This window comes from Leptonychotes weddellii, chromosome 4 (assembly GCF_054177405.1).
Source record: "Leptonychotes weddellii isolate Sample4059 chromosome 4, ASM5417740v2, whole genome shotgun sequence".
NCBI lineage: Eukaryota > Metazoa > Chordata > Mammalia > Carnivora > Phocidae > Leptonychotes > Leptonychotes weddellii.
In genome coordinates this window covers 135109152-135125440 of record NC_138372.1, presented here as the reverse complement: position 1 = coordinate 135125440, position 16289 = coordinate 135109152, and the positions used below count along the sequence as shown (strand labels likewise).

The 16289-nt window shown below is 36.3% G+C and overlaps 1 protein-coding gene across 3 annotated transcripts in view; it reads right to left on the bottom strand.

Annotated features, from left to right (window-relative positions):
* CPQ (carboxypeptidase Q) overlaps positions 1–16289 on the bottom strand; it is a 444935-nt gene that overhangs the window by 335609 nt on the left and 93037 nt on the right. For all 3 annotated transcript variants that reach the window (XM_081816298.1, XM_081816300.1, XM_081816299.1), the window contains exon 2: positions 7909–8375. In XM_081816298.1, coding sequence (XP_081672424.1) covers positions 7909–8341 — 433 coding nt within the window. In that variant the 5' untranslated portion in view covers positions 8342–8375. The remainder of the gene's footprint in view (positions 1–7908; positions 8376–16289) is intronic.

Below are 16289 nucleotides of genomic sequence, written 5' to 3'. Positions count from 1 at the left end.
TGGGTGGCTCAGTTGGTTAAGCGACTGCCTTCGGCTCAGGTCATGATCCTGGAGTCCCGGGATCGAGTCCCGCATCGGGCTCCCTGCTCAGCAGGGAGTCTGCTTCTCCCTCTGGCCTTCCTCCCTCTCATGCTCTCTGTCTCTCATTCTCTCTCTCTCAAATAAATAAATAAAATCTTTAAAACAAAACAAAACAAAAACATAAAAATCTCTCCTTTAAAAATCTATCCTTACTTCTGTATTAAAGGATTTGTATAGCTATGTTATTTGAAACAATAGAAAAAAAGGAAGAAAGAAATAACCAAGATTCCAAAAAGAGGGTTTTGGTTATGTTATTTATTGTATATTTGTATTTTGTAACTATTAAAATTTATTCCAAAGGATATTTATTAGTATGTGGTAAATGTCCATGATATAGGCATAAAAGGACACAAATATATACAGTTTCATCTCAAATTTATAAAACAAAAATATGGGGTGCCTGGACGGCTCAGTTGGTTAAGCATCTGATTCTTGGTTTTGACTCAGGTCACAATCTCAGGGTCATGAGACTGAGCCCGCATTAGTTCCGTGCTCATCAGGGAGTCTGCTTGAGATCTCTTCCTCTCCCTCTCCCTCTGCCCCCTCTTGCTCACATGTGCACAAAGACACACTCTCTCTCTAACATAAATAAATAAATCTTTTAAAAAAATAAATAAAATAAAACAAAAATATATATGCATTTGGAAAAATTAGAGAGAAAAATTAAAATGTTAGCAATGATTCTGGTAGAAAAGATCACAGACAATTTTTATTACTTTTATATTTATGTACATGTTTCCTACAATGAGCAAGTACTGATTTTATAATCAGAAAAATCTAAGCAAATTATGATGGGTCAACAACATCATCAATAGGCAGAAGGAACCACTATTTTTTTATTATTACAAGCGACTAACATTCTAAGGAAAGACTTACCTAAAATAATTCACTGTTCCTCAAACATTGAATGAACAGCTAATAAGCACTAAGTATGGTGCTGAGGATAGAGAGATGGATAAGATTCAGTCCAGCTTTTCAGGACTCCCAGGAGCTCCCAATACAATTTGCAACAAAAAATATTTTGGGAAAGCCCAATACCTCTACAGAGATGCCAGTCTCCATAGAGGACTAATAAGTACTCAATGATCTGCTGTTTGGGGTTCAGAGACTATATAATAAGACCTACCAAGTTATGTCTACTGAGGAAGGGTTAACAACACTCTGCCCAAGTTCCTCTTTCTTGCCCATTTATCAGCCTTTCTTGGATTTGGCTGCTGGTTCTCATTCTTTCACCCAGCCCATTTAAATCTTATGTCTGCTATGCTATCTCAGGGTTGATTTGAAATTATACTTTTGCCCTGTCTTACTTCTAAGTTTTGCTCAGCATCTTCATCTTACTTGGCCAACTTGCATCTGTCTTCTTCCAATTCTCCATAGATAACTCAGAGAGCCCTAACCCTGAAACGCAAATAAACTAACAAACACTGTAATACTAAACTCTGGAATTGGATGGTTAAAAAAAATCAACTCTGGTTATATAAGGAATCTATTCCATAGCATATGCCTGGAGAACCCCTGCTCTCATGAACTTTAGCTTCACTGATCCCTTGTGGATTCTCATAAAAATCACAACCTTTTCAATCTGGAAGAGAACTTACAGATTCAAATGTCAGCCATCTCTCATTTTACAGGTGACAAAATTAAAGTCCATAGAGATTAAAAGACTGGACCAAGGTCACACAACTAGTAGGTGGCTAAACCAAGGACACAACATGGGTTTCCTAAGAGATGAGTTCTGCACCACGCTACCTGCAAATGGAGGTCCCTTTATGTTGACTTCACACTATCTCCTGTGGGAGTTTTTCCAAACCTGGTTCAGTCTAACTCTCCAGTGTCCTCAGAGCTCAAAATAGCCCAGTTGCCAGACAACTGTTTATCTACTCTGAGCCCCATGGAATAAGGAGTGGGGTGAAAGTGAGTCTTGGAACACTACAATAGATTCTAGTGAGGAAAATCACTTCCCCTGGGTTTTGAAGGCCCCAGGAGCAATCAGTAACTTGGCTTAGTTTTCAATACCAGGCAGATAGCCAAGGAAGATCAGGCCCAGCCACAGAATGAGAAATGAGGATAAGAAAGAAAGAGGAATGAGAAAACATGTCCAAAAAGAAGGTACAGACACCAATATATTCTGCTGCCACAGTAGGGGTATCAGCAGCTTTTGAGACAGATCTGTTTCAGTGAGATGGCTAAAAAGGGAAACCTTATATAAATGAAAATAACGTTAAAGTATCTGTATGTGAGGCAATATAGTCTAACAACTAAAAGCAGACTCTGGAGTTTGACAGTTGGCCTCTCACTGGTTGTATGACCACAGGCAAACTATCTCACCTCTTGGAGTCTGGTTTTCTCATCTGTAGAAAAAAAAGCTAGACCTTTTAAGATAGTTGGAAAGACTTAAAAAGGAAGAAGAAGTTATACATAATCTGGTGCCTAACACAGGTTATTGCATAACAGAGGCAACTAAACAAAACTCCCGGTTGACACTATAGAATCCAAGCTGAGGGGTTCCCCTAAAACCTCAGAGGTCACCTATTCATGCAGCCTCAGAGAAATCAAAACAGACTATCCCAGTGTTACTTCCAGAATGGTGGAGTGGAAAACTTCGCAGATCTGTCCTCTACAAAACATTTAACTGAGAAAAATCATTTTTTAAAAAACCACTTAAAGTCTTTCAAAATCGTCTTAAGGGTCTAAAGCAAATGGAGAAACGTTCATTCAAGAAAAACTACTAAATCTGAGAATAATGAGAGTCTATAGCATTTGGGCTGTGGCCTGCTTCCTTCTCCCATCCCCAGCTCCATGTTACAAAAACACTATTATGGGCACTCCACTCCAAAAAGGCTGAGGCCCTATTCCTCTACCCAGCCCCAACTCATATGGTAGAAATCCTACCTTAAGTATAGCCACCAATAGTACTTGGATCCTGATCACCTCTGTCTATCAGCTTACTCATAGGCAGAGGTCCCACGCTGGGACAGGCAATCTGAGAAGACCAGGAGCTACCACCCTCCCCTTCTAGCACCTGCTAAGGATATCACTCTGGGAGAAAAAGGCCATTATCACTGTGCCTAGTTCCTGGGAAGTAGCAAGGTTCTCCTAGCAAAGAGGCAAGCAAACAAAGGGAAGAGCTTTGCAGTTCTTACCCAGGATAGTGACTATATTTGGAGTGGAACACAGAGAATTCCATGCCTAAGGGTGTTGTTGAAAACAATGGAGAACTTGGTAGAAGACAATTAAAGGAGCACTAGAAGCTTCATGATACTGCCAGTACCAAGCAAAATGGCAGAGCAATCCAAAGTTTAACAGAAAGAATCAAGAAAAGAAACAACCAAGAAAAGCCCTCTTGGGATCACAGTAAACCCTGGTGACTGGAAAAGCTATGCAGATATTCCTATTCAGGAACAATTAAAACAGGACATAGGTCAGATTGAAAACCCTTCCCAAGCTGCACACAGATCCATCAACAAAGGGCAGAAGCTTCACTGGCATAAGAGGCTTACGCACAAACTGACCAAATGCAATCTGAAAAATAAGTTATTCTGATATGGAGGAAAATATTGTTAAACAAGATAATAATAAAATCACTTGGATCCTAGCAAGTTGGAAGGGTATGTACATGCCCTAGGCTGTACCCTCTCAAGGTTGATGGTAGAAAGAACTTCCAAGTTACTAGGCTGTAGCTGAACTTGGGGCAAAAACATAAACTCTTTAAGTTTTAATAACAGCCCCCTAGCCATGTGTACATCTAACAGTAAAGGGGAAAAATATAACCGACTAATGAGATCTGTGCACAACCTTTAACCAATAATTAGTTTATGGGAATCCAGGGCTGACTCCTAGTGAGCCATACTAAAAGTTAAAAAAGGAGGGGAAAAAAGCACTCTAAACAGGGACATTAGAATCTGTACACTGTGAGAGAAACAGACTTCACAGAGTTAGTACAACCAAATCATTAAACAAATAAAGGGCAAAGCAAACAACAAAAACAACATCAACTTTCAGCAGGCAGGAGAGGGAAAGGGAGAATCAGTATTGAGAGTTGCTAGAATATATTATTTTAAATGTTTAGTTTTCAACAAAAAAAAATGATGAGACATGAAAAGGAATACAAAAGTGTGACCAATACATAGGATAAAAATCAGGCCTTAGAAACTGCCTTTGATGGGCTCAGTTGTAGGATATATGAGAAAAAGACTTCAAAGCAGGTTTTATTAATATGTTCAAGGAACTAAAGGAAACCATACTTAAAGAATTAAAGAAAAGTATGATGACAATGTCTTAGCAAATAAAGAATACCAATGAAGAGATAAAAATTGCAGGAAAAAAATTCTGGAGCTGAAAATTATAATAACTGAAAAGAAAAAATCAGTAAAGGACTCAACCATATATTTAAACTAGCAAAAGAAAGAATCCATGAACTTGATGATAGATTGATACAGGTTATATAACATAAAGAATAGAGAGAAAAAAGGGGAAGAAAAATGAGCAGAACCTCAGAATAATGTGGAACACCATTAATTGCACCCACATACTCACAGTGGAAGGCCCAGAAGAGCAAAAAAGGGTATAAAAATCTTCATAGAAATAATAGTTGAAAACTTCCCAAATTGATAAAAAACACTAGATACATCCATGAAGCTCAACAACCTCCAAGCAAGAAAAAAGCAAAGACATCGACACCTAGGTACATCAGAATCAAAATTATGAAAACCACAAATAAAAAGAAAATCAGTAAGAGCAAAATGACTCATCACATACAAGGGAATCCCAATAATATTAACAAGGGACTTCTCATCAGAAGCAGCAGAGACCAAAGGACAATGGATGACAAATTCAAAGTGCTGAAAGTAAAAAATTGTTAACCAAGAATCTTATATCCAGTAGAACTATGTTTCAAAAATGAAAATTAAATAAATAGGTAAGAATGGATGAAAGGTTGGAGAATTTTCTGCTAACAGACCTGCTTTGAAAAAAAAAAATGAAGGGAATTCTTCAGGCTGAAAATAAGTGACACCAAACAGTAATTTAGATCCTTGTCCTCACAAAAATAAAAATACTTATAAGGAAATACTGTAAATAACCATATGCCAACAAACTACACAATTTAGGCAAAATGAATAAATTCCTAGAAAGACACAAACTACTAAAACTGACTTGAGAATAGAAAATATGAATAGATCTATAACAAGGAAAGATATTAAATTAATAATTAACAATCTTCCCACAAAGAAAATCCCAGGACCAGATAGCTTGTGCATTCTACCAAAAACTTAAAGAATTAATACCAAACTGTCACAAATTCTTCCAAAGAATAAAATACCAGGTAGTACTTTCCAACCAATTATTTGAGTATAGAATTACCCTGATACCAAACCAGATGAAGTCATCACACACACACACAAAATAAAACTACAGAACAATATCCCTTATGAGTATAGATGTAAAACTACTCTACATAATAGTGGCAAAATGAATTCAGTAATATATAAAAAAAAATTTATGTTATAACCAAGTGGAATTTATCCCAGGAACGCAAAGTTGGTTTAAAACCTGAAAATCCATTAATGTAATACACCCAATTCAATGAGGAAAGAATAGTCTTTTCAATAGATGATGCTGAGACAACTGAACGACCACATGCAGAAGGATGAAGATTGGATTACCTGACCATATATGAAAATTAATTCACAGATCTAACTGTAAGAGCTAAAACTATAAAACTCTTAGAAGAAAATATAGGAATAAATCTTTGTTTAGGCAAAGGTTTCTTAGATATAACATGAAAAGCAAAGGTTTAGGCAGAGATTTAGGCAAAGGTTTTGGTTTAGGCAAAGGTTTCTTAGATATAACACGAAAAGCACAAGCAACAACAAAAAAAATTTAGATAGGTTGTGCTAGATCAAAGTAAAAACTTTTCTGCAGCAATACTACCATCAATAAAGTGAAAGGAGAATCCACAGAATGGGAGAGAATATTAATAAATCATACATCTAATAAGAGACTTGTATCCAGAGTACATAAAGATATTTTACAACTCAATAATAATAGCATAATTAAAAATTGGGCAAAGGATTTGAATATTTCTCCAAAGAAGATACACAACTGGCCAATAAGAACATGGAAAGATGCTCAACATCATTAATCATTAAGGAAATGGAAATCATAACCACAATGAGATATCCCTTCACACCCACCAGGATAGCCATAACCAAAAGGACAGACAATAACAAATATTGAGAAGTATGTATAAAAATTGGAATACACTCCTGGAAATGTAAAGTGGTACAGTCACTTTGGAAAAGAGTATGGCAATTCCTCAAAAAGTTAATCATAGAGTTACTGTATGACCCAGCAATTCCACTCATTGGTATATACCCAAGAGAAATGAAAACATACATCCATACAAAAACTTATGCATGAAGGTTTTTAGCAGTGTTATTCACAATAGCAAAAGATAAGAAAAAACAAATGTCCATCAACTGATGGATAGATAAAATGTGGTAAATTCATAAAATGAAATATTATTCAATAATAAAAATGAATTAAGTATTGATTCATGCTACAACATGGATAAACCTGGAAAACATTACACTACATGAAAAAAGCCAGTCACAAAAGACCACACAGTATATTATTCTGTTCATGTGAAATATTTAGAATAGGCAAATCCATAAAGATAGAAAGAAAATTAGTGGTTGCCTTGGGCTTAGGAGAGAGGTACAGGAGGGATACAAAGGAATTACTAAGGAATATGAAGTTTCTTTTTAGGGCAATGAAAATGTTCTACAATTAGATCGTAGCAGTAGAGGCACAATTCTGTGAATATACTAAAAACCACTGAATTGTAAATTTTAAATGAGTGAATATTATGGTATGTGAATTATACCTCAAAAAAGATTTAAAAAAAAAAAACTGACCATCTACTTCTATACTGGGTCTTTCTTTTGGCATTAGAGAAGGTCAGAACTTTCTATAAACTTTTTAGAGAATGTCAACTAGCTTCTTTTTTTTTAAAATTTTTTATTGTTATGTTAATCACCATACATTACATCATTAGTTTTTGATGTAGTGTTCCATGATTCATTGTTTGTGCATAACATTCAGTGCTCCATGCAGAATTAGCTTCTATAAAATAGTTTCTCTGCCATGGGAAAATAGTCCATGAATATATGAACAGTCCATGGGAAAATAGTCCATGAATAGTCCAAGACTGATTCACAGCTCACTAGTGACCAGTTATATATCCCTGATCTAGTCATTTATATTGTCTGATGAAGCTGAACTAGGGTGCTGATAAGTTAAGGTAGAAATTCACCCTGGATAATTCCTTGCATTTGAGGCCTCTGGTTCTATAAAAATAATTAACCCAAATCAATTCCATGTGTAAAGATCTGTTCCCCATTTCATTAATTCTAAAAATTTCTGTACATTGAGGCTGCTTGGAGGAAATTATAGTTTTTCCATCCTATACACATTTATCTCAATGCTCCACAGAATGAAACTAATGTTATACTAGCTACAAGTTACTAAGTGATAGGGCTGATAAATATCATGGATCAATTGTTGTAGATCTTCATTTAAAAAGTGACACTACCCAATAAACTTTCTTTCAGAAAGAAATAGAAGAAAGAAAGGGAGGAAAGGAAAAAGGAAGAAAAACAAATATAAGAGTAGAAAACTCATCAAGCCAATGGAATGAGAAATGATTCTATCATCTTTCTTATCACCTAAATTATAATATGAATCATGCATACTGTAATCAACTATGTCCCATGACACTAGTTTAACACCGTACACAGCAAATTGACTTGAAAAGACAAAAGATACCTTCTGGGGGAGTCCCAATGCTGCTACCAAGACCCAAAATAGCTATCTTGTGAATCCTTGGCTCCAGCATCACAGCAGATTCTTCTCCCCTTTCCCAGTGCGGTATTTTGACCGGCTCCAAGTGGACATTCTCCAGCCCATCTTCCTGCAGGTTCTGGTACATGATTTGGATGGCTTTTTCCAGGCTCTTGGAGCCACTTGGTCTGGGTCCAACAGTATCAACCAGAAGTGCCAATCGCTCATAGGATCTGTTCTGGGCTATACCATAAACAGCAAGGTTGATGATTGCTTTAGCAACATCTCCATAGTGGGCTATTTCTTCTTTTACTTCTTGAAAAGTCCTCTGAGAGATGTCATTCTTATATATCACTTTCCCAGAATTCAGGGAGAAAAGGTGAACAACACCAACAGATATGAAAAGAAGGAACTTCATTGATTCTTCCAGTTGGTTTTCTTCCTAAAATAATCTATATAAGTAAAAAACATGTTTTAGGGGTAAGAATCTCACAGCTATCTGCCATAACCCAGGGACTGCTTTTCAAACAGGAGTCCCCTTCCCTTCTCAACCACTGCCCAACTTCAACCATCAACTTCAGGCACCATAACTCCCAGGAATGAAGAAGTATAAAGAGACAATGATTGGCTGAATAGGAAGTATTTACTAAAACCACAGAATCACATGTTACCTAGTGATCCAGTTTAAGCTATGCTAAAAGGTTAAAATAAGACAACTAGGAAAGAGAGAGAGTGTTAGCAGTGTGGTAGCAGTGACAGGGTTAAAACCATACCGTCTGCAGCCCCTCCCTCTAAATAGAATATTATCCAAATGGGTTTTAGAGTTCCCTGTACCTAATAGGCTCTTTCCTCTCTGTCTATTGAACTCATCCATTGAGGCCCCTACAAATATCATCTTTTCTTGGTGCTTTCCCTAATTCCACCTGCTACACATTTAATCCTCACAACAACTCTATGAGTTAGTTTCTTCAAAAAGTAGTAACTTTTGTTTTATAAATGAGGATCCTGGAGTAGCAAGAGAATTAAGTGACTTGCCACAGACACACAAAGGCTTTCTCACTCTACAGTCCATACTCTAAACAATGCTACTTAAAGTATGGTCTGAGGACCAAGGCCAGTCCACAGCTAGTTTTCAGTAGTCTACAGTAGATACAGAAGTTAAGAGTAAACCTATCCAGTCCTGTGCAACAAAGGAGACAATAGCCTCATGTAGTTATTTCAATTTAAATTGATTTAAACTAAATAAAATGTTTAGTTTTTCAGTCATACTAGCCCCATTTCAAATGCTTAATACCCACATGTGGCTAGTGGCTACCATATTGGGCAACACAGACATAACATTTCCATCATCATAAAAAGTTCTATTAGATAGCATTAATTTAGACATCTTTATAAACAACTAACTAAATAATTGTACATTTGTCAAATCTAATGATTAAAAAATGGTGCTTCTCTTTGTATGTCTCTTTTATTTCATTTTTCTAACTCACTGCTGTTCTATTTTGCAAAAGTATCAGTCTGCAACAAATTTGAAATTTTAAAAACTGGCCTTTCACCAAAGATAATTTGAGAATCACAGTCATAAGCTACTATATTATAGGGATAAATTCCAAATTCAGCCAGTATACAAGGTCTTTCAAAATATGCTCCAACAACAACCACAGCCTCATCTCTCCATTTCCCCCTCTAGAGCACACAAATGTTTTCATTCTTTTTTTAGTTTTTGTTTTGTTTTGAGAGAGAAAGGGAGAGAGAGCACAAGAGCGGGGAGAGAGGGAGAATCTTAAGCAGGCTCCATACTCAGCACAGAGCCCAACACCAGGCTTGATCTCAGAACCCTGAGATAATGACCTGATCTGAAATCAAGAGTCGGATGCTTAACCAACTGAGCCACCCAGGCACCCCACAAAGGTTTTCATTCTTTTTCTCATTCTGTCTTTCTCCCTTACCCTTTTCCTCTCTTTCTCTCTTAAACACACACACACACAAACACACACACACACACACACACAAAATCTTAGGGAAGCTTCTAGATACTGTGGCTAGCCCAAATTGAGATGTTTTCTAAGTGTAAAATACAGACCTGATTTAATCTTTAAAATCGAATACTTCATAGTTAAGTATGAAAAAAATAAATATTTCAGATGTATTAGGTTAAATAAAATATATTATTCACCTGTTTATGTTTCCATATGAAATTTAAAATTTTTAACTTACATATTTATATTTATATTGGACAGTAATGCTCTAGCTGCATTGAACTTGGCACTGTTCTTCCAATACCCAGGCTCTTTCATAACTCTGGATCTCTACATATTTTCCTTCTTTTTTCCTGCAAGACCCTTCTCCTCACCTTATTCCTCTTCTTCTGGCAAATCTCCACTCATTCTTTAATGAAAATCCTTTAAAAATCACCTCTTCTGTGGAGTCTCACCAAACACCACTCCAGATTTATGTGCACCATTTTCCATGCTTCTACCATAATTGACAATATTATCAACTAATATATTTGTTTATGAATTTGTCTCTCCTACTCTTGAAGTCAAGTAGGGTAAATTATTCATCATTGTACCTTCAATCATTGTACCCATGTGTAAATGCTCAGTACATTTTCATTTAAGGAATGAATGAGCCCTTAATCTCTCTAGATCTTAGAGTACTTGTCTTGCCTCCTTTACAAAGAAACTGAAGGAATAAGAACTTACTCTCATATTTAAAATATTTTGAAAAATTATGAAAACTGTACATTGATATTGTTCTCCTTTTTATTGTAACTATATGCAAGGTTCTTGGTTTCTATAGTCAACATTACTGATGCTTGTTTTTAAAAGCTAAATTTTATTAAACCATGAAAATATCTCACCAGATTGTAATTTATTCTTCAAAGTACATTCTTTCAAAAAAAAAGAAAAGGTTAATAACACTTCTATCGATTAACACTAACTACAAGTATCTACTTCTCATTAAAAATTCTCTAAGCATCCCTTAAATATTAACTATTTCATAATACATTTCTAGTGATGGATTAGAATCATAGAATGGCACTATTGTGGAGATATAGGAGAGCTTAGGAATCCCTAGTCCATACCCTTGTTTTGCAGAAACAGGGCCTGTGCTGTGATTCCTAGGTAGCAGATAAACCAGCAAGCACAATCAAACAGGTAACTGGACCAACTAGTGCAGACATCCCGGAAGAGTATGAATTGTTTTCTTATAGGAAACTGTATGCATTTACATATAATAGAAATTCAATGAAGGACACCCAAATGCAGTCTGAGAAGCAAATAACTATAACAAAAAATATGTACCCAAACAGTCTCATATATAGACTAGCACTGGAACACAGAGAAGAACAAAAGAAATCATGAAAAGCTATAGAGAAGACATGACATCTCAAGACAGACTCGAGTAATGGCTCCACAGGCAGAGAAGAAGGGACCGCTTTCAGAAGGAGCACTGGGACATCATCTGTAGGCTACATTCTGGTTAGAAGATATGTTCAGAAAACAAGTGCCTGCATCTAACATCTTTACATCTTTTTGCATACATGTCAGTTGAATTAATAGAAAACATGTCATTTTGATAATAATTCCTAATGCCTGCTAGCATGGTCAGTTAAATTAATTTTGACACTAAAAAATGATGCAATTACTTTAAAACATAAACCAGTATCTGTGAGTGTTGTTCTTAATAACTTAACTACACTTTATCTTCAATCCCACAAATGCAATAAATACTTATTTTTAAAAGTAGTTTAATTTAATTTTATTTTATTTTTATTTATTTATTTTTTTATTTATTTGAGACAGAGAGAATGAGAGAGAGAGAGCACATGAGAGGGGGGAGGGTCAGAGGGAGAAGCAGGCTCCTTGCTGAGCAGGGAGCCCGATGCGGGACTCGATCCAGGGACTCCAGGATCATGACCTGAGCCGAAGGCAGTCGCTTAACCAACTGAGCCACCCAGGCGCCCAAAAGTAGTTTAATTTTAAAGATGATAGATTTGTTCCCTTTCAATGGATCAGTTTTTCCCTGAATGTAATATTAGTACTTTAGGAAGTTTACTAAGATCAAAGGCACAGAACTACGTGAGAAATCACCTAAAACACTTGACATAAATAAACACTAAACAAATATTAGTTGATTCTAAACCTGGTTTTCCCTAGAACATAATCTGAAAATTACTTATGTAATTCTTGGCTAAAATGCGTAATTATATATCTTTCCAATGGAACACTGCAAGAGTCTTTATTATTATTGTTTTTAGGAAGGCACATTAGCCCAGCTAAGATATGTTTTAATTAATAAACAGTAGAAAATAAGAATTATTACTAACAGTACCTAGTTGGAGACGTAACAAAAATGGAAGAAAATATTGCTATATCACATTCCACTTATGAAAAACACTGTAAATAATATGTAATTTATAATATGTAATTTAAAAACAAGTAATGCAATCTAATATATAATTTATCCATTCCTAGCAAGAAACAGAGATTTAGAATAAAAATTAAAATCGGGGCGCCTGGATGGCTCAGTCGTTAAGCGTCTGCCTTCTGCTCAGGTCATGATCCCAGGGTCCTGGGATCGAGCCCCGCATCAGGCTCCCTGCTCGGCAGGAAGCCTGCTTCTCCCTCTCCCGCTTCCCCTGCTTGTGTTCCTGTTCTCGCTGTCTCTCTCTGTCAAATAAATAAATAAAATCTTTTAAAAAAAATTAAAATAGAGAAATACAGAGACAGAATAAAGCCAAATAAAGGCCAATATAATCAAGGACAGCTTGAGGAAATATTCTCCTGATTCATACATATAGGGTCACCATACACCAAAAAATTCATTCTGGACTTGGAGTCAATTCAAATGAGAAAAACGATCAAAGGCACCAGTTTATTTGCATGAAAGAATCAAACACACCAGCCCTCCTCAGTGTGAAAAGACTTAGGCCAAAAGTAGAAATAGTTTGGTGTATAAAATCAAGAAGGATTTTGATAATACAAATACAGATTTACTCACCAAATATTTTCGTATTAGTACTAGGGAATAGTCCTAGTAGCTCACAGCTAATTTTAGGAAAATCAAAATGTATAATTTTTCACAATTAGTGATAAACATGTGAATAGTTCCCCCAACAAAAGAATTTGATAAAATCATGAATGCATGAATCATTAGAAGTCATTTTAATCTACCACAAAGCATTGGCTTCACACTGACCCAAGCAAAGTTCCCTAAGGGATCACTAGGAGGATCTGCTGATCTGAAAGACTTTAGTCTACCCTGACTCAGAAATACAAATATCCCTACACCATCATTTCAGTGAAATAAAATTAAGCAAGCTGTAGTAGTAGTTTTTTTTTTTATAGTCTGCAAAGGGAGAAAATAATTTTATGGATCAACAAAGACAAGTAGTACTACTGATTTCAAACATTTCCTCTTTATTAACTGTAAACAGTGTCCTGTTTGGGTCATAACTTCATCTCTCCATTCATTTAACAAAAATTTATCGATCACCTACTAAGCACTAAAGACGCAAATGTTTGAGAGAATATCCACACCCTCAAAGAGCTACCAATATAAACAGGAAGACAGAATGTAAAAATCCCTGTAACTAGGGCAGTTTCAAGGTTCTGCAAGAACAGAGGCGAGGAGGGGATGAAGAGGCCAATGCTTGAGTAGAGGTTTAAAGGGTACTGAAGGGCATGTGAAGAAGGTGGGAGTGGCACTGAAGAAAAGGTAACCCAACACAGGAACAACCCAAGCAAAGACACAGAGGCTTCACAAAACATGGGCTCTGGAGAAAAGGGCAAGTAGTTGGGGGCAAATAGTGGAAGATACAGCAGTAATAGAGTCTGACTGAGATCTACTGTTGAAGCTCCAACGTATATGGAGCAAAATGCCCTAGGGTGCTGTAATAGGGGACACAAAGAACATTTCCTATCCCTCAAGCAGCTGGGAAAAGGAAGGAAGCAAGGAAGGGAGGAAAAGAGGGGAGGAAGGGAAGGAGGGAGGAGAAAAAAGGAAGGAAAATTTCTTTCCTTTTTTTTTAAATTTAAATTCAATTAGCCAACTTACAGGACATCACAAGTTTCAGATGTAGCATTCAACAATCCATCAGTTGAGTACAACACCCAGTGCTCATCACACCACCTGCCCTACTTAATACCCATCACCCAATTACCCCATCCCCCCACACACCTCCCCTCCAGCAACCCTCAGTTTTTTCCTATAGTTAAGAGTCTCTCATGATTTTTCTCCCTCTCTGATGTCTTCCCATTCTGTTTTCCCTCCCTTCCCCTATGGTCCTCTGCCCTGTTTATTTCACATATGAGTGAAACCACATAATTGTCTTTCTCTGATTGACTTACTTCACTCAGCATAATACCCTCCAGTTCCATCCACGTTGATGTAAATGGTTAAGTATTCGTCCCTTCTGATGGCGGAATATTCCATTGTATATGTATATACCACATCTTTATTCATTCATCTATCGATGGACATCTCTCAGCTCTTTTATTTCTGATCATCACTACCTCCTGTCTCCTCAGCACAGAGAATTCATCCAGATTCCACATCAGGGCAAGGATTGCATACAAGGTTCCTCAAAATCCTCAAACAAGCCACTACTTATTACTATCTGGTTATTCCTTGGAATTTTCACTGAGGCAAAAGTAACTCATGCTTACAAAAGGTGCATTAGTCATGCAATTCATTTATAAAAACACTCAAGATTTTCTTCCATTTAAAATTCTTAAATACTCATAACCTAACTGACAAAAAAAAAAAAATCTAGTGCACTCTTGAACAATCACAGGACACTTGAAATGTCTAAACTTAAACTGTACATTTTCTAAAAATACTCTTTATTTTTTATACAAAGGCTGAAGTCATTGTTCCTTTACTTGAATTCAAACTATAAAAATATTAAATATTATACCCTTCAAAATCTTAAACAACTATTTTTAAACCCATGCTGTATCATGCCTTTGAATTCAGTGAAAGTTATATATTCAAAGGAAATTGGGAGCACTATTTGAGAAAGACTTGCTTTTCATATATTGTCTTCATGATCCATAGTTACAGATTATCTTTTTCATAAAAAGAGATAAAATTCTTTATACTGTCATTTTCATTCTTTTCTACTTAAATCTGGAAGCAAACTGAAGCAAAACCAACTTTTCTCCTACTGTGAATTTTTTTCTAATAATAGGTTTACATTTTGAGAAAACAAAACAAAATCCTTTGCTTCTATTTCTAAATATTTTTCCTGGAATATTATTGTTTAAAAATGTCTCAGGCTATGATAGAAATGCCAAAATGAATAGACTAAGTGAAGTGGAAAGGGACACAATGAAAAGAGAATGCACTGAAAGACAGAAGGAGTAGGATTTAGGGACTGAGGCTTTCACTGATTTTTAATTGTGTCACTTTTTTCTTCTAAAGACTGAATATACTACCTACATGAAAACTTAAATATTTCCCCTAAACCTTCCATTGCTGAACAGGGTTCACTGATATAAATTTAACTCTTAGTCTTCATTCTAGAGCCTGTCGCAGACATGAAGACCAGAAATTCTAAATCCTGGCACAAACAGCAGCACGTCAAAGCTCACTTCCTGACTCCTGCTAACATGCCTAGATTTATAATGATTAGCCCTTTAACCATCTTAAGGAAGATCATCCTTTCCTTTATTAAATTCAAACTTCACACAGTGCCGGGCTTCCATTTTCCATCGCTTATATTCCAATTATTCTTTCAATAAATTCAAGAAAGCTCATTGAGAACTTACGACACATCAGGAACTGTGCAAGAATTTGGAGAAGACAGAAAAATAAGCAAGACTCAGTTCCTACTATTGGCAGGCACTATTAATTACCTATTCCATAGATATTCCCCTTTTTTCTTACTAACCAAACTTCAATTTTGTTTGAAATGCAAAGTGTCCGGCCTCATTCATCTAAGCCAGTTGTTCTCAATAGGGATGGTGCTACCCCTAGGAGTCGTTTTTGAATACGTGGTGGGGGAGGGAGCATTTCTGGTTGTCATGAGAGCGTGGGGGTCCTATTACTAATTACTTGGCAGGGGCCAGGGATAATAGACATACTGTATCGTGGGGTACAATCCTGTATACTGAGAATTCTCTAACATTCCACATAGATTTTTTTAAATTTTTTAATTAACATATAATGTATTATTTAAGGGGTACAGGTCTGTGATTCATCAGTCTTACACAATTCATAGCACTCACCATAGCATATACCCTCCCCAATGTCCATCACCCAGCCACCCCATCCCTCCCACCCAGCTCCACTCCAGCAACCCTTAGTTTGTTTCCTGAGATTAAGAGCCTCTTATGGGGGCGTCTGGGTGGCTCAGT